This window comes from Tarenaya hassleriana, unplaced genomic scaffold (genome assembly GCF_000463585.1).
Source record: "Tarenaya hassleriana unplaced genomic scaffold, ASM46358v1 Cleome13, whole genome shotgun sequence".
NCBI classification, from domain to species: domain Eukaryota; kingdom Viridiplantae; phylum Streptophyta; class Magnoliopsida; order Brassicales; family Cleomaceae; genus Tarenaya; species Tarenaya hassleriana.
In genome coordinates, this window is record NW_010963495.1 from 2,609,446 (window position 1) to 2,634,381 (window position 24,936).

The following is a 24,936-nucleotide window of genomic DNA, read 5'->3' on the forward strand; positions in this document are numbered from 1 at the left end:
CGTTTTACACGAGCTTAAACCCTAGGCCTATTATTGGAAGCCCTGAGATTTAGATCGCCGAAGACCCAAAACGAAAACATCGTCGCGTGTTCTAAACCCGCCAGGGCTCGCACGCACATTGCGGCAGAGGAGCATTCTGTTCTTTGGATTTTCGCTTCGGTGAGAAAGAGATTGTAGGCGGCGCTGCCGGAGACTGAAATTTCCGACAGGAACTACGTGATGGGAAGAGGGAGACACAGAGGTCGTTCCCAGAGAAAGCATTACAAAGACAGTCGAGAAAATGTCTGGAAACGCCCGAAATCCGATGCTCCCGTTGATTCCGACAACCCTGCCCCTGCCTCTGAAAACCCTGGCTGGGCGCCGCTTATTACGGAGAACCCTGCGTTTGAGGAGTACTACAAGGTATCATTCTTGTGTCTGTCCAAAGTTTGCATCTCTTTTGGTTGTTATGTCGATGCTCCATTTCCTTGCGCGTGATCTCATTCAGTTTTTCGGATTGTTCTCATAAACTTTTAGTATTGAGTGCTTTGTGGAGCTTTCATGGTTTCATTTTTTGATCCATGGATCTGATATTGTAATACTCTCTAACATGTATTTCTTTTTTTTTTGTGGTGGAAGGAGCAAAGGATAGTGAAACCAGAAGAGTGGGATTTGTTCATGGAAGTTCTTCGAAAGCCCTTGCCTGCTGCGTTTAGAGTCAACTCATAGTATGTTATTTCCTCTCTCTGATCTGTATCTAGTTGTTCACATGTCTTAATATCAATGGTCTTGGTTCGTTAAAGTTCAGCATTTGGTTGGACCTCTGAGATTTGTTATGATTTCAATGACAGCATTTGATTGTTAACTCATTTGTGTTGTGAAATTCATTTTTGTTGATTTACAGTGGCCAATTTTGTGATGACATTCTATCAAAGTTAGAAAACGACTTCATGAAATCTCTTCAGGCTGAGGTAATTGATGTTCTTAAGTGGTTAGTATGCTCATTGCCATTCTATGTTGGAAGCTATCAGATTCACTTTGTTTTTTTTCCTATTAAGGCCATAGAGGGTGGTGAATCGGAGGCTATCAAGCCGTTGCCTTGGTTCCCGAGAAATCTTGCTTGGCATTCTAATTTTTCTCGCAAGCAGATTAGAAAAGTTCAGACACTTCAAAGGTACATTTGAGAATTACGCGGAACCGTGGGTTAATGATGTGAACTAAGGGCAAATGACATTTTCTTGCAAGTGAAGAGTAGCTTTCTTGTTGTGGGATAAATGCACTTTTATCTCAGTTCATTGAGTGGATGCTTCAGTTCTCCTTACCTTGCACGTGTTTTTGGATTTGAACTTATACAACGCAACCCAGATAGTTGTTCATTAATTTGTGATGATTCTCTTTGAGTTTTCAGGTTTCATGAGTTTTTGAAACTAGAAAATGAAGTCGGAAATATAACCAGGCAGGAGGCAGTGAGCATGGTGCGTTAACATTCTCAATTTGCTTTTATCATTACCACATTTACAATTAATACCAAATTTATCATGCAGGTGCCACCTCTCTTCCTCGACGTTCACCCAGATCATTTTGTACTCGACAGTAAGTGGAACTTACTTAACATTGTTACAGATGGATGTCTGGTCTTGTGAAGTATCTGCCTTGCCAAAGCAAGAAATCTCCATTGGCCATGATACCATCTGTAATCTGGGATAGTATAAGGTTAATGGTAAGTTGATCACTTGCTTCTGTTTTACGTGGACAGTGTGTGCTGCACCTGGTTCCAAAACGTTCCAGCTGCTCGAGATAATTCACGGTTCATCAGAACCAGGAACGCTACCTAATGGAATGGTAGCTATACGTACAACTTCTGTAATTTCTAGCCTTCCTATCTATTAACTCTGTGTTTGGTAGATGAATATGTCTGTTCTATTTTGTTTCTCTCGCAGGTCGTAGCAAACGATGTTGACTTCCAAAGGTCTAACCTTCTTATTCACCAAACAAAAAGAATGTGCACGGCCAACCTAATTGTCACTAACCATGAAGGACAACAGTTCCCTGGTTGCCGCTTGAGCAAGGGTTCTTCCAGAGTCGCAGAGAAAGGATTGAGTGGCGGAGATTTGGATCTTAACCAGCTTTCCTTTGACCGTGTCCTGTGCGATGTTCCATGCAGCGGTGATGGTACCCTCCGCAAGGCTCCAGACATCTGGCGGAAATGGTGTTGTCTTTTTTCCTTCACCAATCTGCCATATAATAGGCATCAGTTGATGGTCATTGATTACATTGCTTTGAGATTCTTATCTTGTTTTGATTCTGCACAGGAATTCTGGAATGGGCAATGGACTCCATGGTCTACAGGTTTTGCTTGCCATGAGAGGTATCAATTTGTAGTTCTTAGATTTCCCGATTGCCGAATATCCTGTCTTATCAATCTGGGTTGTCTGTTCTGAACCAGGCTTATCTCTGCTAAAAGTCGGTGGGAGAATGATATACTCAACCTGCTCAATGAACCCAGTCGAGGATGAAGCTGTTGTTGCCGAGGTAATTTTTTGGTTGGAAAATCCCTTGCTTGAATGGAATTCTGCTTATTGTTGATCTCTTTCGCTAATTTTTAGATATATTCTTCAGATCCTGAGGAGGTGTGCAGGCTCTGTTGAGCTTCTAGATGTCTTGAACGAGCTTCCTGAACTTATTCGGAGGCCAGGTCTTAAGACATGGAAGGTCAGTTGCTACTACGAACGCTCTTCTTCCTAACTTGTAGTTTCGCCATCTAGTTGCTCGCCTTCTAATAAGAGTATTTAAGTTCATGTATTCTCCGTTTTTTTGTGAATTCAGGTGCGTGATAAAGGTGCCTGGTTCACTTCTTACAAAGACGTTCCCAAGTATCGGAGAGGTGGAATCCTTCAGAGCATGTTTCCTTCTGGGAAAAGTTATATGGAAAACCCTGAGAACGGCAGTGGTGATGGCTGTCAAGGTGGATGCAAAGAAACAGAGAACGCAGAAGCTGCTTCATCTGATGAATCGGTTGAGGAAATTTCTAATCTCCCCCTCGAACGCTGCATGAGGATATCGCCTCATGATCAGAACACTGGAGCCTTTTTCATCGCAGTCCTTCAGAAAGTCTCTCCCTTGCCAGGTGGGTTTTTTTTGAGTGATGAATGATGATTATCTGTCATCGCTATGCACCAGTCTTATGAGAACATATGTAATTTCTCGTAGAGCTACAGGAGAGAACAAATCCACGAAAAAACTTGTCTACCCGGAGTGATGAATCATCGGCAAAGTCTCCTGATGCAAAAGAGGATGCAGAGGAAAAAGTTTCAGAGGCAGCATCGAGCAACGACCTTTCAGACAGCAAAGCAGATGGAGATGATGTAATAGAGCCTGAGAACAAAAAGGCAGATGGAGAATCAGTCGTGGAAGAAACTCAAGTACCCGACGGTAAAGAAACTAACACAGCTAACACAGGAGGCAAGAGAAAATTACCGATGCAAGGGAAGTGGGTAGGTTTCGACCCTGTTGTCTTCCTGAAAGATGATACGGTAATCAACAGCATCAAGTCATTTTACGGCATCAGAGAGTCCTTCCCACTGCACGGTCATCTCGTGACGAGAAACAGTGATACAAGCAGCGTAAAGAGAATTTATTATGTCTCAAAATCAGTTAAGGATGTTCTTGAGCTGAATTTTGCAGTCGGGCAGCAGCTAAAGATTGCCTCCGTCGGCCTCAAGATGTTTGTAAGCACATCTTTTCCTCCTCCACTCGTCATTTTTGTCTAGTTATCTAATCCACTGGAGCAAGCTTACCATGTCTGAAACAAAAAAATGAATATAGGAGAGGCAGTCGTCGAAAGAAGGAACAAGTGTGCCATGCTCGTTCCGAATATCGTCAGAGGGGTTGCCGACGATACTTCCGTACATCACGAAACAAATACTGTATGCGCCGTTGGCGGATTTCAAACATCTACTGCAATACAAATCGATCAAGTTCCCAGATTTTGTGGATCAAGAACTGGGTCAGAAAGCAGCCAATCTGGTGATGGGGTGCTGCGTGGTCATTCTCAACGATGGTGCGTATCTATGATTCTATATACATATCACAGTCTGACTCGTTCTAAAGATGTGTTTGGTGACAATGCATATCATTTTACCGTTTTCGGTCACCAAACAGGAACCCAGTCGGGGACGGAACCAGTGAAGGTGGATGGATCGACGATAGCCATCGGATGCTGGAGGGGTAAGACCAGTTTGGGCGTTATGGTTGCACCCGCTGACTGCCAGGAACTGCTCGAGCGGCTTAACGATAGAACTCCGAGTGTCGAAGAGGTGGAATCTAGTCCAGTAAATAGAACCAATGGCGAGACTGGCTGCCCTCTTGACGTGGAAACAGCATGAAATGAAAGCCTCCCCCCGGACATGAACGAACTCCGAGGTTGTACTCTTTTGTTTCTGTTGTGGTTTTTCCGATAATTTGCAATTGCTTTTTATGTTTGTCAATCAATAATGTCTCTGATGGATGATTACGGAGAAAAGACGAACAATTCTATTGTTCGAATTGAAAGTTTCTTATCCAAAAACCCATTGATATTAAAGACTAAACAAGCTGGTGATTATTCGAGTTCGTAACTTCGTATGTCAACAACCGTAATCACGATACGTGGCATCTGGTGAAACATGTTTTTTTTTCCTGGATGGGAAGTAGTAATAATGAAAATATTTCTAAAACTTCATCCACGGGCAAAAGATGTTAATATCCAGCAAAAGAGGCTTGTTTATTAGAAGGATACAGGGATTGCAGAAAGAGAGAGAGAGAGAGTAGGTGTACAAACTCACACTAAGTCTCTGCTATTACCATGGAATGGACAACAACACTGCCCAATCATCATCCTCCTACAGATCCATTTTGTTAACGACGCAAATTAAAAAGAAATGACAAGATAATTCAAGAAAGGTGTCGGGTAGAAGTTCTTCTCTTACGGAGGCGATCTGCGACGATAAAGGCAAGCTCAAGGGACTGAGAGGCGTTGAGGCGAGGGTCGCAGTGGGTGTGGTAGCGAGAACCGAGATCATCAAAGGTAACAGTACGAGATCCTCCTATGCATTCCGTCACGTTCTGCCCCGTCATCTCCAGATGGATTCCCCCCGCGTGACTTCCTTCTTTCTCATGCACATCCAGGAATGCTCTCACCTCAGCCTGTCCCCAGTTAATTCAATATAAATAGTGATATTAGGGTGTGTTTTAAGATCAATAATCGTCAAGGGAACGGGGGTTTAAGCTTAAAAGTTTATTATTACCAGGATGGAATCAAAGGCACGAGTTTTGAGTCCACAAGGAGCTTTGATGGTGTTTCCGTGCATGGGGTCGCAGACCCATGTCACCACCTGCCCTGCACTTCTTACTGCTCTGATCAAATGCGGCAGCTTCACCCTCATATTCTCCGCTCCCATTCTCACTATCACTGTTATCCTTCCCGGCTTGTTGTTCGGATTCAGGATCTCCACCAGCTTCACCAGCTCATTCGGATCCATCTTATTACTCACCTGCATCATTCCATGGTTCCACACATTCAGCTTTCTCAACTCAAAAAAAGTTCAAGATGGCACTTATTTTTCTCAGCTATTGTTAACAGAAAAACACTGGTCAATTGCCTATATTGCAAAGATCCATTGGGCAGTGGCCATGAAACTCTTGTAAATTCGTATGCCCTCTCTGAAACATAGCTCCTAGGTGATATCTACATATCCTTCTAAAAGGAAATGAGATTCTTACGAGTGCTTAATACTATCCTTCTGTCTATCTATGCGAACAAATCTTAAACTCACTAGGCTATAGAGTTAATACCTTAATGCCCAGAGGATTAGCTATCCCCCTGAGAAACTCCACATGAGCACCATCCAGTTGCCGAGTACGCTCCCCACACCATAACATGTGAGCAGAGCAATCATAGTACAGGCCAGATGTTGAATCCAACCTGGTGAGCGCCTGCTCGTAAGGCAGAAGCAAACACTCATGTGAAGTCCAGAAATCAGTCGTTGTCATGACCGGATGGTCGACAGTCAGTCCACAAGCAGACATAAATCCCAAGGCTTCATCAACCCTGTTGGCTAATTCCTGGTACCTACTTAACCAGATTTCCAAAACAACGAAACGAACCTTTAGGGCTTTGTGAGAGAAATTAAAAAGGAACTTTCACTCTTCCTTCACTGAGCAAATTAATATTGAGGAGCTAAACGACGGGAAACGAGGAAGATAAATTTGATATAGTACCTGTCTGCTTGTTCGCTGTGGTCGACGAAATCAAGGTTCCACTGTGTTACTCTTTGAATTGCGGCGTACCCTCCAGTGGCGAAGGCTCTAAGAAGATTCAGAGTCGCAGCAGATTGAGTGTAAGCCCGAATCATCCTATGGGGGTCAGGAATTCTGGACTTCTCATCAAAAGTATCACCATTGATGTTGTCTCCCTTGTAACTGGGCAATTTCACTCCATCCTTCTCCTCCATTGGATCGGATCTAGGTTTGGCGAATTGACCCGCCATTCTTCCCACCTAAACATAATCATCCACAGATTTCATCCTAATTATGTTCATATACCGATCTAAAATAGCCAATGCGGAGAGCAACGGTGGAAATCGTTTTACAGGGGATACACAGCAGATTGAATCCAGGGTTGAATTCACCAGTTAAAGAGAAGATCTAACCTTGATCACCGGCACTTGGCCACCGAATGTAAGCACAATGCTCATTTGAAGCAGAACCCTAAATGTGTCCCTGATATTGGTGGCGTTGAACTCCTTGAAACTCTCCGCACAATCCCCTCCCTGAAGAAGGAACGCCTTTCCAAAGGCGGCGTCCGCCAACCTCTCCTCCAGATTCCTGGCCTCTCCAGCGAACACGACCGGAGGGAACGCCTCGATCGTCTTCAACACAGAGTCGAGCTCATTCGCGTCGGGATACTCCGGAAGTTGCAGCGCCTTCCTAGATTTCCAACTGTCCAACGCCCATTTACCGGTACCAAACGACGGCGCGACGGCGGATTCCTTGACAGAAACGGCATCTTTTGCGGGCTCCGCCGCGTGGACTGCTCTGATGAGGCTCAAAGACCTCGGCTTGGCGGTGGTCGCGGGATGGAAAGGGAGCGAAGGCAGACGGTGGTTCCGGCGGTGGATGAGAAGAGATCCGCCGGCGCCAGAGCCGCCAGAGAGAGAAGCGGAGGAGGAGAGGGAGGAGGCGTTGGTAAGGGCCATGGATTGGACTCTCTCTCTCCAAAATTTAGAGGTTTTAGAGAGAGAAAGAGAATGCAGGCGGCGGTTGATGAGAAGAAAGAAGGAAAGAGGAGAGAGGAGAGCTTATATAGGGGAAGAGGAGCGAGTGCCTGAGCTGGCCAAACGGAGGAGAGGGTAGCTGGGACTTAAAACATAGAAGGGTATTTTAGTAAATTCAAGGTTTTTTTTAGGTGTATAAGAGAAATGTCGCCGTCGCAGACAAGAGGAGGGCGCGTGTCATTTATCACCAACACCAACCAAAAACCACGTGATGAAGATGGCGTTTTTCGTATATATATCTTTGGTCTAGGTTTGACGCACAGAGATATTTACTCGATTCATTGGCCTACCTCGAATATATATATATATATAATAGCTTATGTAAAATGTGATCATAGATTTTATGCAGTTTGTACGAACGTACGGGAGTGGTTGTGAGCATGCGTAGTTGCACTTGGAATGGCTTTTGCTAAGATTCGCCTGTAAATTTGCAAAAGCTAGACGACAAAAACATTATATATACAACTCTCCTTCCCCTCCCCCCGCAATTACATTGTCATTAGCGCCGACATTTTACATCTGTACGGTCGTCATTGCAACAACACAAATGCATACAGGATATAAGATAATTATCAGCAGAGTATATTTTTAATGTGTTTAGCGATAGTATTTCAAAGATTGAGATAAACACGGAATCCTACCATATATATATATATATATATAACAAATTTACAAGAACGGTTTGGTTTAAAAGATATTAATAAACTAATAGCAAATTAGGTGAAACGAAAGGTTTAGGTTTAGGACATAAGTAGGTTTCACCAACCCGGTCTCCCCCCACTTGCATATATACCTAACATGACATTTATACACACCCGTCAAAGGATTCTAACCTTATTTGTTTTACAATATATTACTACTTTTAATAATCCCCAAATAAGCATATGCATATGAGATTGCTATACACGTGTACGTTTTCTAGGTCCTTATCACTAGAGGCGGTCCAATCCAAATCAGACTCTTTTAGGTGTTGAAATTGGAATATACGGATTGTGGATGCTTATTCCACACGGCTGAAGAGAGACCAGGAGGTGAGACCCCAGCTAAGTACCTATACTTGCAAAGATCCAGTCAATAGATCGAACCGGTTTAAACCAAACCTGAACCAACATATCTATTCCGGTTCTATTCACTGAACCGACATACCTAAACCAAACTATAGCCGAAACACGATATGAAACAATTATTCTTATGGCTTTATTTATACAACTCTAGAACTCGAGCTAAAGATTCATGCCATCAGGCCAAGAATTCACTTCCGTCTACGAACCTATACATACGAAAATTCGGGTTTTAAGAGTAAACGCCATAAGTTACTTCCTCAATTGCAGCTGAGGCTTAACCGTTTAGGAGGAGAGGGCACATGGTCTCCAAATGGTTTTGCCCTCGACATCCATGAGGGATATTCCCTTGATATAGTCAACTCTGCTCTGATCTGATCGATTCTCTCAAACGCCTTATTCTTCCGAGCTCTTGTCCTCTCTTCGATCAATCATGATGTCTTCTTTCTCCAGTCCTGCCCTTGCCAGTGGTGCCTTTTGCCTCAACTCTGTCAGAAACTTCTCAAGCCCATTACCAAAGGTGTCAACAGCACAACTCTCTCACATAGGCATTATTACCTCGCCATATCTGAGATTAAACAGCAGGCCGAGTACATCCAGCATCTCCCTAGCTGCTTTTTCAACCTCTGTGAGGTACATAATCAGTGGCATCCGCTGCTTCTGTTGCATTTTCCGTAAAATTGAAAGGCATAAATGGCAGAACAAGCCATTGATATGCACGAACAAGCAGAGCTAATGTTTTACATCAGATGCAGAAAGGCGGGCAGGAGGCAAAGGATAAGGAAAGGGGAAATGGAAGAGGATCAACTTAATCAATGTCATATGTGAATACCTTGAGCTTGCCCCGAAAACTGTTGATGCATCTTGTAAAGAACCTGTTAGTATATGGGATGCATTCAAGTCATCTGACATTTTAGCTTCGAACTCACTTCGCCCGATGAGGAAATATCAGATCTATGCCATCACCATGAGTGTCAAATCTTGGAGAAAGATAATGGGCACTCATTGCACTGCATTCTATGTGCCACCCTGGTCTTCCAGGCCCCAAGGACTCTCCCAATGTGGCTCACCAGGTTTAGCAGCCTGCATTGATCAGCTGATATAAGTACCTGTGTTACGAATGAATGAGAAATCAAAACTCCAGACCTTGACATACTGTCTCAGAGAAAGGATACCAAAAAATTGTGATTTTAAACCTTTCATAAGGCAAAGTCAGCTGGGTTGCGCTTCCTTGAGTCAACAGCAACACATCCACCGGTTCTGGTATGATCAAGCTTTTGTCCAGATAATTGGCCACAATTTGGTGAATTATCAAGTATTAACAGAGAAGCACACATTTCCATCCACTACATACCCACAATCTTTCTCAATGATCTGAGACAAAATTGGCACACGGGATCATACACCTTATCTATGGTTTAACCTTATTCATTACCCTACTAATGCTATATCACATCTTTCAAGAATTTCAGAGAGACCGGACAAGAACAAAGAAAATAGCAAGGAAGCTAATCAAGCCGACATACCTTTTCAAGAATTCCAAAGAGACCGAATTCAAAATCTCTATTTTATTCTTCAATTCTAGTAGGTATAATAACAGGAATCAAAAAATGCGATTTGAATGTATGATCACAAATATTTCATCAGCGATCTTTCAGGTTCTAATTAACTACAAAAATAGGACAACAACCGCAGCACAAGGGAACAAAGATTCTCCACTAGCAATCCGAATGCAAATCACCGTAACAACCGACTTCACCAGAAGCACTCAAATCCAAATTGATGGAGATCCAGATAGTCGGGAAAGCTAGAACAAACATACCTGGAGAGGATGCCGAAGGAGAAAACCTGCTGCTGCTGCGTCATCGTATTGTACACTTTCGACGTACATGCCGAATTTACCGGGCTCGATCGGCTTGAACACCTCCTTCTGCTGCGTTATCGTATCGTACACCTTCAACTCCACATTGTGCGTCTCCATTCCGCCGCCGGCCAAACAGCTCGATCGCTCGAGATCCGCCTCCGATAAAAACGAGCTAAACAACGTTACACAACGCCGGTGCATTGCGATCACCAAAAACCCTAACTCCGAACCCGACGTGAAGAGAGGTCGGCTCCCTTGTTCGCCGGCGTACTTCTGTTACCGTGGAGCCGAAGTGAGCAATGTGAGAACAAAAAAATAATAAAAGAAAACATGGGCTCATAATGGGCCACAAGCCCAGACTTGATATTATAAATATATAACGAAAAGCCGCATTTTTATCTTTCCGCTGGCGCATCTCACTAACATGCGCCAGACCTGGACATGCTCTTATCCTCCACTCGTCTCTTTCGTCTCTTAATTCCCGTTGTTCGGTATCCGGAAACAGCGCATGCCCTTTTCTTCTTTTTCTTCCTCAGATCTCCAACTGAACCCACCAAAAACCTTAGTCTCCAGGCGAATTTCATCGCCCAAAACTCACTGAATCGAATCTTGATGCGATGATGTCGCTTGCTCTCTCTCCGCGAATTGCAATTTCGGTGAGTTCATCTTTCGGAAACCATAACCAATCTCCCCCATCGGCTATGTCGCCTTCACGGTTCTGGGCACTACACCGTTACCCCACTCTTCGCCTCGATCTCAAATTATGCCCCTGTTCTCTCCGAGCTCACGAATCCGAGAGTGTTGCGTCCGCAAGTGCGCCGATCTTTGACGATTTCAGGGTTTTCGACTTCGATAGTTTTCTCTCGCTTGCCGAATTGGTACTTATTGCTTCCTCGACAGTCATTTCAGTGGCTTTCGCGGTGAATTGCTCGGTTTTAGGGCTGAAAAACGAGATTTTGGGAGAAATGTGGAAGAGGGTTGCGCTATGCGGGGTTGCAGGATTGGTGGGTGGGGTGGTGATAGGCGCGTGGATAAGACGGAGGCAGTGGAAGAGGATTTGCGGAGATCCAATGAGAGGAGAGAGCATGAACTTGATCAAGAGGGTCGAGAATCTGGAAGAGGAGCTGAGGAACTCCGCGACGATAATCAGGGTTCTATCTAAGCACCTGGAGAAGCTCGGAAATCGATTCCGAGTCACGAAGAGTGCTTTGAAACAGCCAATCGCAGAGGTATCAAATCTTGTGACTCATCTTGGATGCATGATATATTGTTGAAAGTGCATCTATCCAATTGGCTTGGTTCGAAATCTCTGCATGATGTTGTTAGATGATAGAAACTGATCCGGTTTCCATTGTCGGTGCAATGTTCAAAGATTGCAGCTTTGGCTCAGAAGAATTCAGAGGCCACAAGGGCATTAGCGGTGCAAGAAGACATTCTGGAAAAGGAGATCCATGAAATCCAGAAAGTTTTGATAGCTATGCAGGTAAAAGTTCTAATCATATTGCCATATGCGCACATATATGCGAATGCATGTGTACACACTCATATACATGATAATTGGTATGTGTAATTGCAGGAACAACAGCAAAAACAGCTGGAACTTATACTTACAATCGTGAAACACAGCAAGTTATGGGAGAGCAAACCGAACTCAGACAAGACATTGGTTGGAGTCGAAGGTTATAATAACTCTCCGAATGATGTCAAACCTCCAGAAAAGCAGATTGATCAAGCCACCATGGACAGAAGCATGGAAACAGATGCCGGGTTAGTTCCAGAGTCAGCGGCAAGGAACCCTGTTTGATTGCTTAGATGTTTCTTGCTTGCAGATTTTGTTGGTTCCACAAGGATTTTGGGGGGTTTACAATTCAAAAATATTTCTGATTTTTGCACAAACGCCATAGATGGGTGTTGGAAGCTGGCATTGTCTTTCTCAGAGCTCCAACATTCTGAAGCTGGTGGACAGAAACAATGGCGTTACAGATACACTCCAAATGGGTTCAGTGTCCTTTCTCAATGGAGTTTGTAAATTTGAAACTGTTTCCGGGAACAGTGGAAATGCTCTGTTTTGTTTTTTGTTTTTTTTTTTTTTTTGCTATTAGGATGAATTTCTCTGCAAAAAGAGCTGTTCCTATATATTACATATGAAGATTAAAAATGGTCAATTTTTGTAACCAGTGGGTAAAGTTAGTTAATGGTCGTTAAAAATGCATTGAGATGTGCTGATAGAAATAGGAGCCACAGATTTCTGTATTTTTTTTCGGATTGACCACAGCGATACAAAAAGGCAAAAGCCCTCTCCAGAGCCACACACACACATACACGCAGACATACGAGAGCAACACCTTGGTTCACCAATGGCGGTGTGTCGCTACCATGCCATGGCTCTCTCTCCCGCCGCCGTCGTATGTGCTTCATCGTCTTCTTCATCCGTGGCCTTTCCTCGTCTTCAGACGCTGCGTTTCAAGTCGAATCGAAGAGCTTCTATGTCTGCTAGGTTTTCGGTCTTTGCATCGTCGCGATCTCTAGAAGCTCTGATCTTCGATTGCGATGGTGTGATTCTGGAATCGGAGGATTTGCACCGTCAGGCTTACAACGACGCTTTCGCTCACTTCAATGTTCGGAGCCCTCCTTCTCTGTCCAGTTCTCTCACTTGGAGTCCCGAATTCTACGACGTGTTCCAGAATCAGGTCGGCGGTGGAAAACCTAAGATGAGATGGTCGGTTCTCTCTCTCTCTCTCTCTCTCTCAAGTTCTTCTCATGTTTCTGCTTTGACATTTTTGTTGATGGGTAATGTTCCTGCTCTTGCCGAAGGTACTTCAAGGAGCATGGCTGGCCGACTTCGACCATATTTGATTCGCCACCGGAGACTGACGACGACCGCGCCAAGTTAATCGACACTCTTCAGGTCACTGACTCCAGCGTTCTGCATTCGCTATCTTGTAAATTTGGAAACTGGGGCCGAATTCCTCTTAATGTATTGATTCCAGAGACGGGGTTTTGCAGGATTGGAAAACCGAGAGGTACAAAGAAATCATAAAATCTGGAACTGTGAGTAGAAATTCAGATGTATAAGGGTTCATTGTATTTGCTTATTTCGCTTGTTCTTGGGTGAGTGATTCTGCCAGAAATGTCGATTCAGGTGGAACCAAGACCTGGTGTTTTGAGGCTGATGGATGAGGCTAGGACTGCGGTAAGATGTTTTTCTGAGCATTTGAAGCATCTGATTGTTTTGTTGCTTATGGCCGGTTCTCCATTTTCGTGAACGATTGATTAATGCAGGGAAAGAAGTTGGCTGTTTGCTCGGCAGCAACCAAGAGTTCGGTGGTACTATGTCTTGAGAATCTCATAGGCATTGTGAGTCTTTCTTACCTTCAGATTCAGCCTCTTATCCCCTGAGATTTCATCGATGTTCTTTTATTATCTATTTGTTTCTGCCGTCGTTTCCACGTGATAGGAGCGTTTCCAGGGACTTGATTGCTTCCTCGCAGGTGAATGTGATCTCATTTGTTTCCGAATTGGCTTGCTTCTTGATGTTTTCAGTCGTAATTGGCTTGTGTATGTTGCAGGGGACGATGTTAAGGAGAAAAAGCCTGATCCTTTGATATATATAACAGCTGCTAAGGTAATCTGAATTCTAAAAAAAAGGACAGGTAACCAAAACCTCAAGTTCATCTGATATCTGATCCATGTGATATTCATGCAGAAGCTTGGTGTTTCAGAGAAAGACTGTTTGGTTATAGAGGACAGCGTGATAGGCTTGCTTCTTTTTGCACTAACCAATGACCCAAACTCCAAGATTGGATCAAACCTTATTCACCAATGGATGGTATTGGTGGAGTTTGTGATATAGGCAGCTACAAAAGCCGGGATGTCGTGTGTTATCACATATACCTCCTCAACCTCGGACCAGGTCTGGTTTAGCATAGAAAGAAACGACTTCCCTGTACAATCTCTCCCTACTCTGATTATAAAAAAAAAAAGTCGATGCATTTTTTGGGTAATGTGGTTCAGGATTTCAAAGACGCAATAGAAGTCTACTCAGATCTCAGCAAAGTGAGGTTGGTATTCAAACATAAACTAACGCTTGTGAGTTGTTTGAGCTTTCGTGTCTTCTTGTATCATAATGGTTTTTATACGTTGAAATTGTAGATTTCAGGACTTGGAGAGTCTGCTTCAAAGCGTGGTTGCTGCGGGCTAATAGAACACTCTTTTTGTAATTAAGCCTTGGAAGAAAAGCAAAAGGGGTGGTGGCGCAGTTGGCTAGCGCGTAGGTCTCATAGCTTCTGAGTGATCCTGAGGTCGAGAGTTCGAGCCTCTCTCACCCCATTTCTTTTTTCTTTTCATTCATTTTGAATATTTGATGGACGTTTAATAAACCTAACATCAAACATGACATACACACACACTATACATTCCAAAACTTAACACAAAAGTTGGAAATGCAACAGCACGCTTTAGTAAAATCCCATTAAAAGAATGTTGTATACAATTCAAAAGCTGGAGCAATCAAAACAAATTCATTTTCTTTTCTTTTTTCCTCCCCTCAGCTAATTTTTCTAAGTCCCAATTCCTTTAGTATCCTTCATTCTCAGCTCCCCCTTGTTGAAGGAAGCCACCCCCCCCCAAAGAACACCAAGCGATGAGGTCCTATATATGTATGTATATAATAACCATTACAAAATCATCCATCTCTCAGAGCTCAAAGACTGCTATCATCTTCTGGTGTTAGCTGTCTTGTTGTTCTTGCTTAAATCAGCCAACTCTTCAATCAGCTTCTTCTCCTCTTTGCTCAGTCTCTTTGGAATCTCAACCTGCACCTTCACCAACTGATCACCCCTCATGTTACTCTTGTTCAGCACTGGAACCCCCTTCTTCCCCATCACCAGCGTCGTGTTCGGCTGTGTCCCTCCCGGAATCTTCAATTCCACCACCCCATCCACCGTCGGCACTTTCACCTTCGTCCCCATTATAGCATCTATATACGATATCTTGCACGTGTACAGAATATTTGTGTCCTCTCGCTTCAGCACTGGATCTGGAATGACCTCTATCCCTACAAACAGATCGCCCGGTGACCCTCCTCTCCTTCCGGCGTTTCCCTCTCCCCTCACTCTCAGCCTGCTCCCTGAATCCACCCCAGCCGGCACCTTCAGGCTTATCCTTTTCGTTCTTCTCACGCGTCCGTCCCCTGAACACGTGCCACACGGGGTCGAGATTTCTCCCGTGCCTTGACATGAAGAACACGTCATGACCTGCTGGAATACACCCAGAGGCGTCCTGGCTGATGACACCACCTGGCCCTGCCCACCACAGGTACTGCATTTCGTTGGCTTCGTTCCGGGTTTTGCCCCTGACCCGTTGCAGGTACCGCAGGTTTCCAGCCGGGATATCTCTATCTCTTTCTCGACCCCGAAGACAGCCTCTTTGAAGTTCAAGACGAGTGTGTAATACTCATCCTGCCCGTCTACTGCTCTGCTCCTCGATCCTCTACCCATGCCTCCACCCATACCCATACCCCCCATGCCCTCAAACAATGACTCGAATAGATCAAATGGATTACTGAAATCCTATAGAAGTCATAAGAAAGAAGCAATCAGAGGGTGTTAATCGGGTCATTAAACAAAGTATGTGTAATCGTTCATGTTTCAACTACATACCCCCGTGCCCACCCCTGCGCCTTTAACTCCAGCCTCACCATACCTGTCGTATAGGGATCTTTTCTCATCATCTGATAAGACCTGCAAAACAAAATTTTGTTGTTACAAATGCAAAACCAAAACTTCCGAGAGTAAACCTTTAGATTTGAAATCCATCAAGAGAGCAAAGAAGTAGGATTTCACCTCATAAGCATTACTTATTTCTTTGAACTTCTGTTCTGCCCCTGGATCCCTGTACACATGATATCAAATTTAAGACCAAATTCTCGGGGGTCGAAAAACACAGTTAATATATAGTTTATTGGTCCTTTAGTTGACATGATATCTAGAACAATATCCACATACTAAAGTTTGCAACTTTCATTTTCTAAATCTGCGCTAAGAAAATTCTTAGCAATTTGAAGGGTGCCATGTTTTTTCCCAGCAGTTCTCTTGTTAGATAAACAAAACCTGAGTACTAATGAAATATCACAGGTATATCTTCAAAGACTTAGCATCGATAAACTTGCTCTTGGACTCTGGCCAACTTGTAGCCAACATTTCTACCAATCTTCATACAGGGAGGTAACAAAACACCTTGTCTGGGCTGATGAATTAGGTTAACCTTTTTCACTTACTTGTTGACATCAGGATGGTAATTCCTTGCTAGCTTCCGATAAGCTGAAACAGATTCAAGGAAGAGAAGTCATCATCAGAACATCTTTTACAGAAAACCACAAGGTAAAGCCAAACATGTGAAAGAGAAGAATTAAGGCAAATTATGAATCTTTTGTAGTTTGGTGAGTCCCATTTTGGATGAACAGAGATGGGATATGGTAAAGAGAAAGGTTACACATACACTACAACCCAATACACCATATATATATATATATATATTATACATTTTCCTAATAAGTTACCGCAGTAAAGACCAAGTTAAGGCTAAGAATTCATCTGATTAAAGAGAGATTATATAAATAAGCTTATGCATGTCAACAAATGCACAATACATGGGGAATTCATGATCTCTCACTCATCTAGAGAACAGACATACCACTTTTAATCTCTGATTTGGTTGCATTTTTTGAAACTCCGAGAACAGAATAGTAATCCTAGAATCATACACAACCAGACGAAAGTAAAAGAGTCAGCAAGATTTCTCAGCAAACGAGAGATGCGTTCTTCAAAGTATGAAAAACAATAACAATCCCAAATACAGATGCTGTCATTCAGTATTTAAAGAAAGAGAAAATATACACTCACAGCATCAGCTCTAACAGTGAAGCGTGCTCCTCTACGATAATGCAACTTTTGAGGAAGGCCTGCCCGTGATAAAAAGGGTAAGGCCCCGCCCGAGAACAGACTAGACCTTGATGCTCCAAAACAACTTATTTGGCTTGTCAAACTGCGAAATTGTCAATAAAACATTCTATTAGCTACAGATTTGCGCCTCTACAGGCAAGTTCTTTTCTTTTTCATTCCTAAAGAAGTCAAGAAATCTCAAAGTGCCCTTGGTTACCGACTTCTATTGCGTTCTATCTTCTAACCTAAACAAACCTAACGTGTCATGCCCTTCTTGAAAGTCTCTCAGCCATAGCAATATATGGTGGCTCAATATCACTAAGTTAAGAACTAATCAATACCCCTGACTGGTACCTGGGTTGATGGGTAGATTTCTCTCTGCTCGGATGAAATGCTCTCACTTGAAGCAGAGGACAAATACCCCATTGAGCAACACACGTACTCCCAAAATGTATTAGAGCCATTCGATTCAATACTCTCCCTGCAACATCAATATAAGTTCCACATGCCTCAGATTTTAACTTCCTTACTATGCCATGCTGAGGAAACTGGCAAGTCGTGAAGCAGATGCAATATCTATCCTTCAACGTACAGTAAAAGCCGAAAAAGAAATCTCTCAATCATGAGAAGCAAATGCAATAAACAGGAAGAGAAAAAGAACAATAGACCTCCCTTCGCCAAGCAATATACTGAACTCGGAATGAACAAATGCATCGAATAAGCAGGAAAAAAATTCACTTTCATGGAAAACAAAACATACCCATTACAAAGCACGCGAATTTTTCAACATCTGAACGAAAAAAATACAAACTTTCTCCAGAAATCCGATTAATAAAACAAGGGCATATCAATCCAGGGCCAGGGAAACCTAACACTACAAGCACCGATAAAATGGGGCGTCGAGAAAATGATAGAAATTCGGAGAAAACGCACCGAAATCTCTTCTCGTGCTTAGCCTTTTTCCGCTCTCTTTCCTCGGAGAGAGAAAAGGAGAGAGCTTTTGCAGAACACAGACTTCGGAGACGAAGGATGAGGCTGGACTCTACTTGCTCAACGGAGAAGAAAACATACACGATGGTTTTCACCAAAGCGATGTTCCTCTGCGCCGATACTTTTGCCGTTCCAGTGTACGGCGGAATTAGCACCGTTGGATTCTTCGAAATCTCGGCTTCAAGAATGAGTTGGTTCGGTTTGGACGGTCCAGATTTACCACTTGTCTCATGCTATAATTTTCCAATTGGTTAAACTTTTACTAGAATATTCTAATGGCCTCTCAGTTTCACGTTTTCTGGCTCTCATTGCCGTACATACAAGTTATATCAACAAAAAGACATTTAATATTATGCATATATTTTATTTATAGGAGATCCTTTTTTTATTTTAAATTAATACCATGAAACTTGAAACTTGGTTTCAACACTAAATATACATAATGCATTTAGAAATGCTACATAGGACAGAACACCATTGATGTGTTCTTCATTCCATGGATCAGTTCTCCTCAAATGCAGTTGCCAATATGAATGAGTCTCGTATCTTATGGCTTGTCCTTAGGAGGGACAGCCAGAAAAGATTTCATGCGTTTATACATCTCTTTCGGTTTCTCTAGGTTTACTGCATGTCCTGTCTTCTTTATCAGCGACAGTTGAGCGTTCTCCCCGAGATGACTGCAGTTTTTTCTTTTTTATGAGAAATCAACCAGGAAAGGCCATTACAAGACAGGAAAACCCTAAACAACACCATGGCTGAGAACTTGCCTTTTCAATCTATGAGCCAATTCCACTGGGAAGACTTGATCTTCCTCTCCCCATATGATCAATGTCGGCTGCATCGATCAATGGAGAAGAATGCATGAGTTGAAGGAACAGAGATACAAAGAATGTAATAGGGAAGAACCAAACCTGAGTAATCTTGGGAAGGTCGGCAAATCTCCTGCCTTTATGCTGTGCCTTCACCACTTCTTTCCTCTCTTGAAGATGCTCTTTGCACATCACCTGCAAAGTTCCGACATTTCTTCAACGACACTACCAATCGAGGAAGCAGAATTTTTCAAACCCAGATGCAAAGATTAGAGAATTTTACGAATGCCCATTACCCAAAAACGGAAAAAGTCCGAGAATCAGTTTTGACTAACAAAAGACTCACTCTGATATAGTCCTTGGCGATGCAGGATGGGATTCCGATCGGCGGCTTGTAGAAAGCAAACCGGAGAAGCTGCCGGAACTTCGCCGGAGACTGAGGAAACAGAATCGTCGCCGCCTCTTCCGCGCTCTTCACCTTGAACTGCTCATTATCCATATCCTTCTCATCCAGAGACACCCCGGCGCAAATTATCACCACACGATCGATCCTCTCATTAAACTGCGCCGCCATGGCGTACGCCACGAACCCTCCGTAGCTGATCCCGGCGACGGTCATGGTCCGGACCCCGTGGGCATCCATCATTGCCATCACGCACCTGGCCTGGAACGACTCGGAACGCTCGGGCCGAGTCGTGAGCGAGTCCCCGAAGAAGAGGAGGTCCGGTACGTAGACGTTGAACCGGGGGATGAACCGGTCGATGCACCATCCCCACTGCCACATGGCATTGGCTCCGAGCCCGTGGAGGAGGAGGAGCGTGGGTTTGTCGTCGAGGTGGGTCCGTGGGACCCAGCAATGAATGATGGTCCCATCGCCGAGATCCACCGTCGATGACCGGAGACCGAGGGAGGAGAAGCTGAAACGGTAGTATCTGTTCCGACAAGCCGTGAAGCTGAAACAACCCGTCATGTCTGAGAGCACTGAGAAGAACATATGCGAATATATATAATTGAACAAACCCGGCTATTTTCGGGTAAAAAATAAAGCCCCATTATTGATGAAGTGTAACATTGAACAAAACTTTTCTTTTTAAATGTTTATAGTACAAAATTTGGTACGCCTTCCTTGTCTGAGATTATTTTGGAATATACAGAGTTATTTAAATTCAGAATAATAACCCCATGGTAAGACTTAATTCTCCAGCAGAACCGTTTGCCTTCACAGAACCGTGTGCAACAAGAAACCTCCAAGCGCTTCCAGATTCAAAACCAAACCTGGGAAAATATCGTTTTGTCCATGTCTGTCTCTATTTCCCAGTGGATTCACTCAATGGGGGTGAATGTCCATGCATGTCTTGCAGTGAGAGGTGTCTGAATATAAATTAGGCTTTCTGGATCAACCTGAAGAATCAGACACTGAGAAGGATGAAGGAAAAGCCCCAGAAACAGAGCTGTGACCAGCTCTCTTCTCAACTCCTAGCTCCTTCATAACCTTTCGTGCCCTTTCTGCAAGTTCCCAGTTACCAGCGGCGCTGTACATGTTGGCTAGCGTTATATGGTACCCATCGTTATGCGGGTCGCTTTCAATTGCATGTTGTGCCATTCGTATCCCCATCTCGAACTCGTTATGTGTCAGACAAATGCTTAACAAGTTTCCCCATATAACATGGTCCGGTGAGATGGACATCGACATTACCATGGCTTCAGCATCATGAAAATCTCCAGAACGGGCAAGAAGATCCACCATACATGCGTAATGCTTCAAGCTGGGTTTCAAATTGTGATGATGCATCTTCTGGAAGAGGTACTTGCCTTCTTCAGCAAAGCCAGAATGCTTACAAGCCGAGAGAAGAGCAAGATAAGTAAGACCATTTGGCTCAACCTTGGATTCCTCCATTCGATGGAAGAGCTCTATTGCCGATTCCACATGTCCATGCAGTCCATATCCCGATATCATCACATTCCAACAAACTGCATCCTTATCCCTCACGGAATCAAACAGTTCTCGGGATTTCTCGAGCTGCCCACATTTTGCATACATGCCAACCAGTGCAGTTGCAAGAGATAGATTCACCTCATACCCACCTTCTGTGATGTACATATGAATCCTTTGCCCTGTCTCCAGAGATCCCAGATTGGCACAAGCCGTAAGTACAGTCACCAAAGTTGCTGAGGTTGGCTTCAAATTTTCCGAAATCATTCTATCAAACAATGCAATTGCTTTGTCAGATTGGTCACAATGAACATACGATGCAATCATCGTGTTCCAAGTGATAATATTCTTCTCTGTTTCCCGAAACATCCTCCAGGCAACGGTCAAGTCACCCGTCTTTCCATACAAATCTATAAGAGAATTGACAACTGAAATGTTACGATCCAAGTGACTTTTGACGACATAGCAATGTAACGACTTGCCAACATGCTCTGCTCCTATGCGGGAACATGAAGATATGACCGAGGCCAAGCTAGTATAGTCAGCTTCAATTCCAAGATTCTGCATCTGTCTAAATAGCTCGACACACTTCACGTCACATTTCATTTTACCGTAGCCTTTAACCATTAAATTCCAAGCATCTTTATTACCTTCCGGTATCCCTCGGAAAAGCTTCTCAGCCATAGACAAAAGCTCAAATTTGCAGTAAGCAGACAAAAATGCATTGCTCACTGTGGCATCCAAAGGATAACAGTGCCTTATAATCAATCCGTGAAAGGCTTTTCCCTGGGACACGAGCATCTTATTACCAAGCTCATTAATCAAACAACTAATGACAATCTCATCCGGCTGTATTCCGTTTGTCTGCATTTCCCAGAACAGATCAAAACTTCCTTTCATGTTCCCGGATCTTGCGAGTGAAGATATAACTGATGTCCATGAAAACATATCTCGATCGCCCAATTCGTGGAAAGAGAGATAAGCTTCAACTGGACTCCCACATTTTGCATACAAGGAAAAAAACGAAGACTGAACCATTTGAGAAGAAGATAAACCATTTTTCGCCACTAAGCTGTGCAGACACCTTCCTTCCGTTAAAGCACCCAAATTTGCACAAGCCTGGAAACCGCGCTCTAACGTTCGAGAATTCGGCTTTTCAGCATCAGTACAATTCCTGTGCATTTCGCAAAGATATTCCAGACCCTTCTCGCTCTCGTCATTCTGCACATGCCCAGATATGATCGCGGTCCAAGCAACCACGTCTCTCTCAGGCATTTCGTCGAACATAAGAGAGGCGGCTTCTAGACGACCACACTTGGCATAGAAATGCACGAAGGAAGATCCAATCGCAGTGTTTCCTTCAAAAATCCCGCATTTTAAGACCAACCCATGAACGTAATTCCCGATATCCTCCCATAAAAGCTCCGCGCAGGACGAAACAACCATCGGGACCGTGAAGTGATCAGGTGACTCCCTAGATAACCGCATGGAGAAGAATAGACCGACGGCTCGGGAATAATCTCCATTAGAGAAGTAGGCTTTGATGATGGAGTTCCATAGAAACCCATCTCTCCGGCTAACGGAATCGAAGACTCGAAATGAAACATGGGGTTTCCCCAGCGAAGCGTAAGAGGATATCAACTTGGACGCTATAAAGATATTGTCGGAGTTACCGTTGGTAACGATTAGAGCATGGTGTTTAATCAGAAACTCTAACGTCGTCGTAGCAATTGAACTTCGATCGCATAGAAATGAGTCAATGTGGCGATCGATGAAGCTCGTTGAAGAAGAAGAAACAGACAAAATCGAAGAAATCCCGACAGAACCAAGTCTGGGTTTGAAGAACCGGGCTCGTATGGGCATAAGCATTGCAATACGGTCCTCGACAGGGCAACCCGACGAATCTCATCGATTCATCGTGCACGATGGCGACATGAATTCAGGACCAAACCTAAAAAATCAAAAGGTACTTACGTAAAATGGGTAGAGAATGAGACAGTTGAAGTATCATATACTCCAATTAAAATCTTTATTGGAAGAGATTTTTTTGTTACAAGGATCCAAAAGCTCGATGGGACGAGGGCTACACAGCTTGACGATAATAATCTTATTATTAATTATTATCACGATTTTTAAGTGGAGAAAGACCAAAATTTATTAAAACAAAAAATATATATATAAGGAGACACAAACCAAGTATCTCCAAACATAACATGATTTTGTCCCATAAGAGGACCAAAACCTTGGGTCATAATAACATTAACACAAAATAAAATTATTGGTATATACACATCCTCGCCGACTCAGTTCACCGTCGGGTAAAGATGGTCGGCCAACCTCGGCTCACCAACCATGACCAAAGGCTTAGCCAAGAACAAGTCATGGCTCGACTCCACGAGCTCGACCCGTCTCTCCCCCTCCGGCAACTTCCACGTGAACCCCTGAAGAATCCTCGCCAGCATCATGGTGGTAATGGCCGTGCCTAGAGCCGGAGCAGCGCAGCCTCTTCGACCGGTGCTGAAGGAGATGAACCTGAGGTCGTTCTCGATCAACGTGACCTCGGAGCACTCGTTGAGGTGTCTCTCGGGCTTGAAGCTAAGTGGGTCGGACCAAACTTTGGGGTTGCGTCCGAGGCCGTACCGGCTGAGCAGCACCTGGCTTCCCTTGGGGATGTGGTAGCCAGCGACGGTCGTGTCGCAGAGCGCGACGTGTGGGAGGTTGAAGGCCGCAACCGGGTGGAGACGGAATGCTTCACGGAGACAGGCTTTGACGTAGTTGAGTTTAGGGATGTCGGATTCTTGCACGAGCCTGTCCTTTCCGACGACCCTGTCGATCTCTTCCATGGCCTTTCGGAGGATCTCCGGGTTGTTCACCATCTCTGCCATCGTCCATTCCACGGCGTTCGACGGGTTATCCGGCGCCGCCATCACCAGTTCCTGTGGATATACCCATTTGAATTCTATAGTTTAGCCATTTGTCCAAAGAAGAATTGTATGCATGCATGGACCACGAGAAAAATACAAGTCTATGGACTAGTCCACTACAACACAACAACTTGCATGTCCTGGACACTCCATGTCATAGATCCGGTCCAAATATCAGCTAAGTCAAATTTGTATTTTTACCTTGAGTGTGGGTTTGATTTCGTCGGGAGTCAACAAAGGGTTCCCATCTTCATTCTTCAAGGAGATGAAAACGTCAAGAAAGTCTTCAACTTGAGTTCTCTTCCCTTCTCTCCACATCTTAATCCTCTCATCCACGATAGGGTCATGGTATTTGTCCATAACAGCACTCGCCCTTCTCATGATCTTCTCGTGACCGTTCAGATCGAGGCCGGTGAGCCACGGAAGGAAATCCGATATGCAGAACGCGAACGTAAAACCAAGCCCATCAAACATGGCCTCCATGTGCTCGATGTCCTCGGCCGTTGGTCCACCGTCCGCCGCCGTTTTCCCCGACCCGAATGTCCTCGTCCCGAAGAAAAGCTTCTTGATAACGTTACCACAGTAGTGCCTGCTCACATCGCGGAAATCGACAGTGCTCGAGCTCTTGACCATGTTGTAGAGCCAAGCCGTCAAGTGGTCGGTTTCCTCGGCTCTCTTGTCGTGAAGCCACCTGTGTCTCGCGGGACAAACGATTTCCGTCATAACCACTCTCCTCATTTTCTTGAACTGTTCCCCGAACGGTGTAATGACGCAAGTCTTGTAGCCGTTAGAGAGAACCTTCTGAGCGTAAGAGAGGGGTCTCGACGCGAAGATAGCGTCCTGTTGCTTGAACATCTCGCGAGCGATCTGAGGGCACGTGACGGGGATCACGTGAGTGTTGCCGAGCCGAACGCATGCGATCTCTGTGTTGAGCCGCTTCATGAGGCTGTGAAGCCACCGGAAAACCGGACGGTTGTTTAGCATCGCCGGAACCATACCGACGACCGGCCATCCGGCGAATCCCGGTGGCAGCGGCAGTTTCTTCGATCCATCCTTTGGAGATTTCATCATCAGTCTCTTGAATAGCATCATCAGAACTATCACGACAACGGCTTGGAGCGT

The 24,936-nt window shown here is 44.2% G+C and overlaps 8 protein-coding genes, 1 long non-coding RNA gene and 1 other non-coding gene across 13 annotated transcripts in view; 4 read left to right on the plus strand and 6 right to left on the minus strand.

The window, feature by feature from the left end:
- The first annotated feature begins 47 nt into the window (after positions 1 to 47).
- On the plus strand, positions 48 to 4,587 carry LOC104807678 (tRNA (cytosine(34)-C(5))-methyltransferase-like). Its single transcript, XM_010533060.2, has 15 exons — positions 48 to 402; positions 619 to 707; positions 884 to 950; positions 1,038 to 1,153; positions 1,388 to 1,454; positions 1,524 to 1,572; positions 1,736 to 1,821; positions 1,920 to 2,188; positions 2,292 to 2,347; positions 2,426 to 2,511; positions 2,599 to 2,691; positions 2,806 to 3,106; positions 3,190 to 3,707; positions 3,805 to 4,039; positions 4,141 to 4,587. Exons 1-15 carry the CDS (start codon positions 220 to 222, stop codon positions 4,362 to 4,364), a joined length of 2,439 nt encoding a protein of 812 aa, XP_010531362.1. The 5' UTR covers positions 48 to 219; the 3' UTR covers positions 4,365 to 4,587.
- Positions 4,588 to 4,695: 108 nt separating this feature from the next.
- LOC104807679 (phospho-2-dehydro-3-deoxyheptonate aldolase 1, chloroplastic) lies at positions 4,696 to 7,294 on the minus strand. The gene is made up of 5 exons (XM_010533061.2): positions 6,669 to 7,294; positions 6,238 to 6,515; positions 5,812 to 6,088; positions 5,265 to 5,510; positions 4,696 to 5,163 (listed from the first exon to the last, which is right to left on the minus strand). The coding sequence occupies exons 1-5, from the start codon at positions 7,212 to 7,214 to the stop codon at positions 4,912 to 4,914; spliced, it is 1,599 nt and encodes a 532-aa protein (XP_010531363.1). The 5' UTR covers positions 7,215 to 7,294; the 3' UTR covers positions 4,696 to 4,911.
- A 1,099-nt stretch (positions 7,295 to 8,393) lies between these two features.
- LOC104807681 lies at positions 8,394 to 10,518 on the minus strand. 4 transcript variants are annotated; one of them, XR_770841.2, is made up of 4 exons: positions 10,176 to 10,518; positions 9,550 to 9,627; positions 9,186 to 9,462; positions 8,394 to 9,013 (listed from the first exon to the last, which is right to left on the minus strand). It is a non-coding gene; the product is annotated as an uncharacterized LOC104807681 (long non-coding RNA). The 4 variants fall into 4 exon arrangements; XR_770840.2 differs by having other exon boundaries at positions 9,550 to 9,727; XR_770839.2 differs by having other exon boundaries at positions 9,186 to 9,436; positions 9,550 to 10,517.
- Positions 10,519 to 10,623: 105 nt separating this feature from the next.
- Positions 10,624 to 12,316, plus strand: LOC104807680. Its single transcript, XM_010533062.2, has 3 exons — positions 10,624 to 11,446; positions 11,590 to 11,700; positions 11,794 to 12,316. The coding sequence occupies exons 1-3, from the start codon at positions 10,835 to 10,837 to the stop codon at positions 12,019 to 12,021; spliced, it is 951 nt and encodes a 316-aa protein (XP_010531364.1). The 5' UTR covers positions 10,624 to 10,834; the 3' UTR covers positions 12,022 to 12,316.
- Positions 12,317 to 12,496: 180 nt separating this feature from the next.
- On the plus strand, positions 12,497 to 14,750 carry LOC104807684 (haloacid dehalogenase-like hydrolase domain-containing protein At4g39970). The gene is made up of 11 exons (XM_010533064.2): positions 12,497 to 12,936; positions 13,032 to 13,125; positions 13,224 to 13,268; positions 13,360 to 13,410; positions 13,500 to 13,574; positions 13,675 to 13,708; positions 13,787 to 13,842; positions 13,924 to 13,981; positions 14,069 to 14,130; positions 14,232 to 14,278; positions 14,370 to 14,750. The coding sequence occupies exons 1-11, from the start codon at positions 12,575 to 12,577 to the stop codon at positions 14,416 to 14,418; spliced, it is 933 nt and encodes a 310-aa protein (XP_010531366.1). The 5' UTR covers positions 12,497 to 12,574; the 3' UTR covers positions 14,419 to 14,750.
- TRNAM-CAU lies at positions 14,462 to 14,546 on the plus strand. The gene is given in 2 exon segments: positions 14,462 to 14,499; positions 14,511 to 14,546. It is a non-coding gene; the product is annotated as a tRNA-Met (tRNA).
- Positions 14,661 to 18,217, minus strand: LOC104807682 (chaperone protein dnaJ A6, chloroplastic). Its single transcript, XM_010533063.2, has 8 exons — positions 18,092 to 18,217; positions 17,513 to 17,639; positions 17,120 to 17,261; positions 16,911 to 16,968; positions 16,495 to 16,537; positions 16,061 to 16,109; positions 15,878 to 15,958; positions 14,661 to 15,787 (listed from the first exon to the last, which is right to left on the minus strand). The coding sequence occupies exons 2-8, from the start codon at positions 17,620 to 17,622 to the stop codon at positions 14,933 to 14,935; spliced, it is 1,338 nt and encodes a 445-aa protein (XP_010531365.1). The 5' UTR covers positions 17,623 to 17,639; positions 18,092 to 18,217; the 3' UTR covers positions 14,661 to 14,932.
- A 274-nt stretch (positions 18,218 to 18,491) lies between these two features.
- LOC104807685 (lipase 3) lies at positions 18,492 to 19,961 on the minus strand. Its single transcript, XM_010533065.2, has 4 exons — positions 19,304 to 19,961; positions 19,060 to 19,152; positions 18,916 to 18,983; positions 18,492 to 18,825 (listed from the first exon to the last, which is right to left on the minus strand). The coding sequence occupies exons 1-4, from the start codon at positions 19,949 to 19,951 to the stop codon at positions 18,696 to 18,698; spliced, it is 939 nt and encodes a 312-aa protein (XP_010531367.1). The 5' UTR covers positions 19,952 to 19,961; the 3' UTR covers positions 18,492 to 18,695.
- A 382-nt stretch (positions 19,962 to 20,343) lies between these two features.
- LOC104807686 (pentatricopeptide repeat-containing protein At4g39952, mitochondrial) lies at positions 20,344 to 22,935 on the minus strand. The gene has a single exon (XM_010533066.2). It carries the CDS (start codon positions 22,757 to 22,759, stop codon positions 20,354 to 20,356), a length of 2,406 nt encoding a protein of 801 aa, XP_010531368.1. The 5' UTR covers positions 22,760 to 22,935; the 3' UTR covers positions 20,344 to 20,353.
- Positions 22,936 to 23,027: 92 nt separating this feature from the next.
- LOC104807687 (tryptophan N-monooxygenase 1) overlaps positions 23,028 to 24,936 on the minus strand; it is a 2,182-nt gene continuing 273 nt past the window's right edge. The window contains exons 2-3 of the mRNA XM_019201886.1: positions 24,016 to 24,936; positions 23,028 to 23,826 (exon numbers count right to left, since the gene is read on the minus strand). Coding sequence (XP_019057431.1) covers positions 23,194 to 23,826; positions 24,016 to 24,936 — 1,554 coding nt within the window. The 3' untranslated portion in view covers positions 23,028 to 23,193. The remainder of the gene's footprint in view (positions 23,827 to 24,015) is intronic.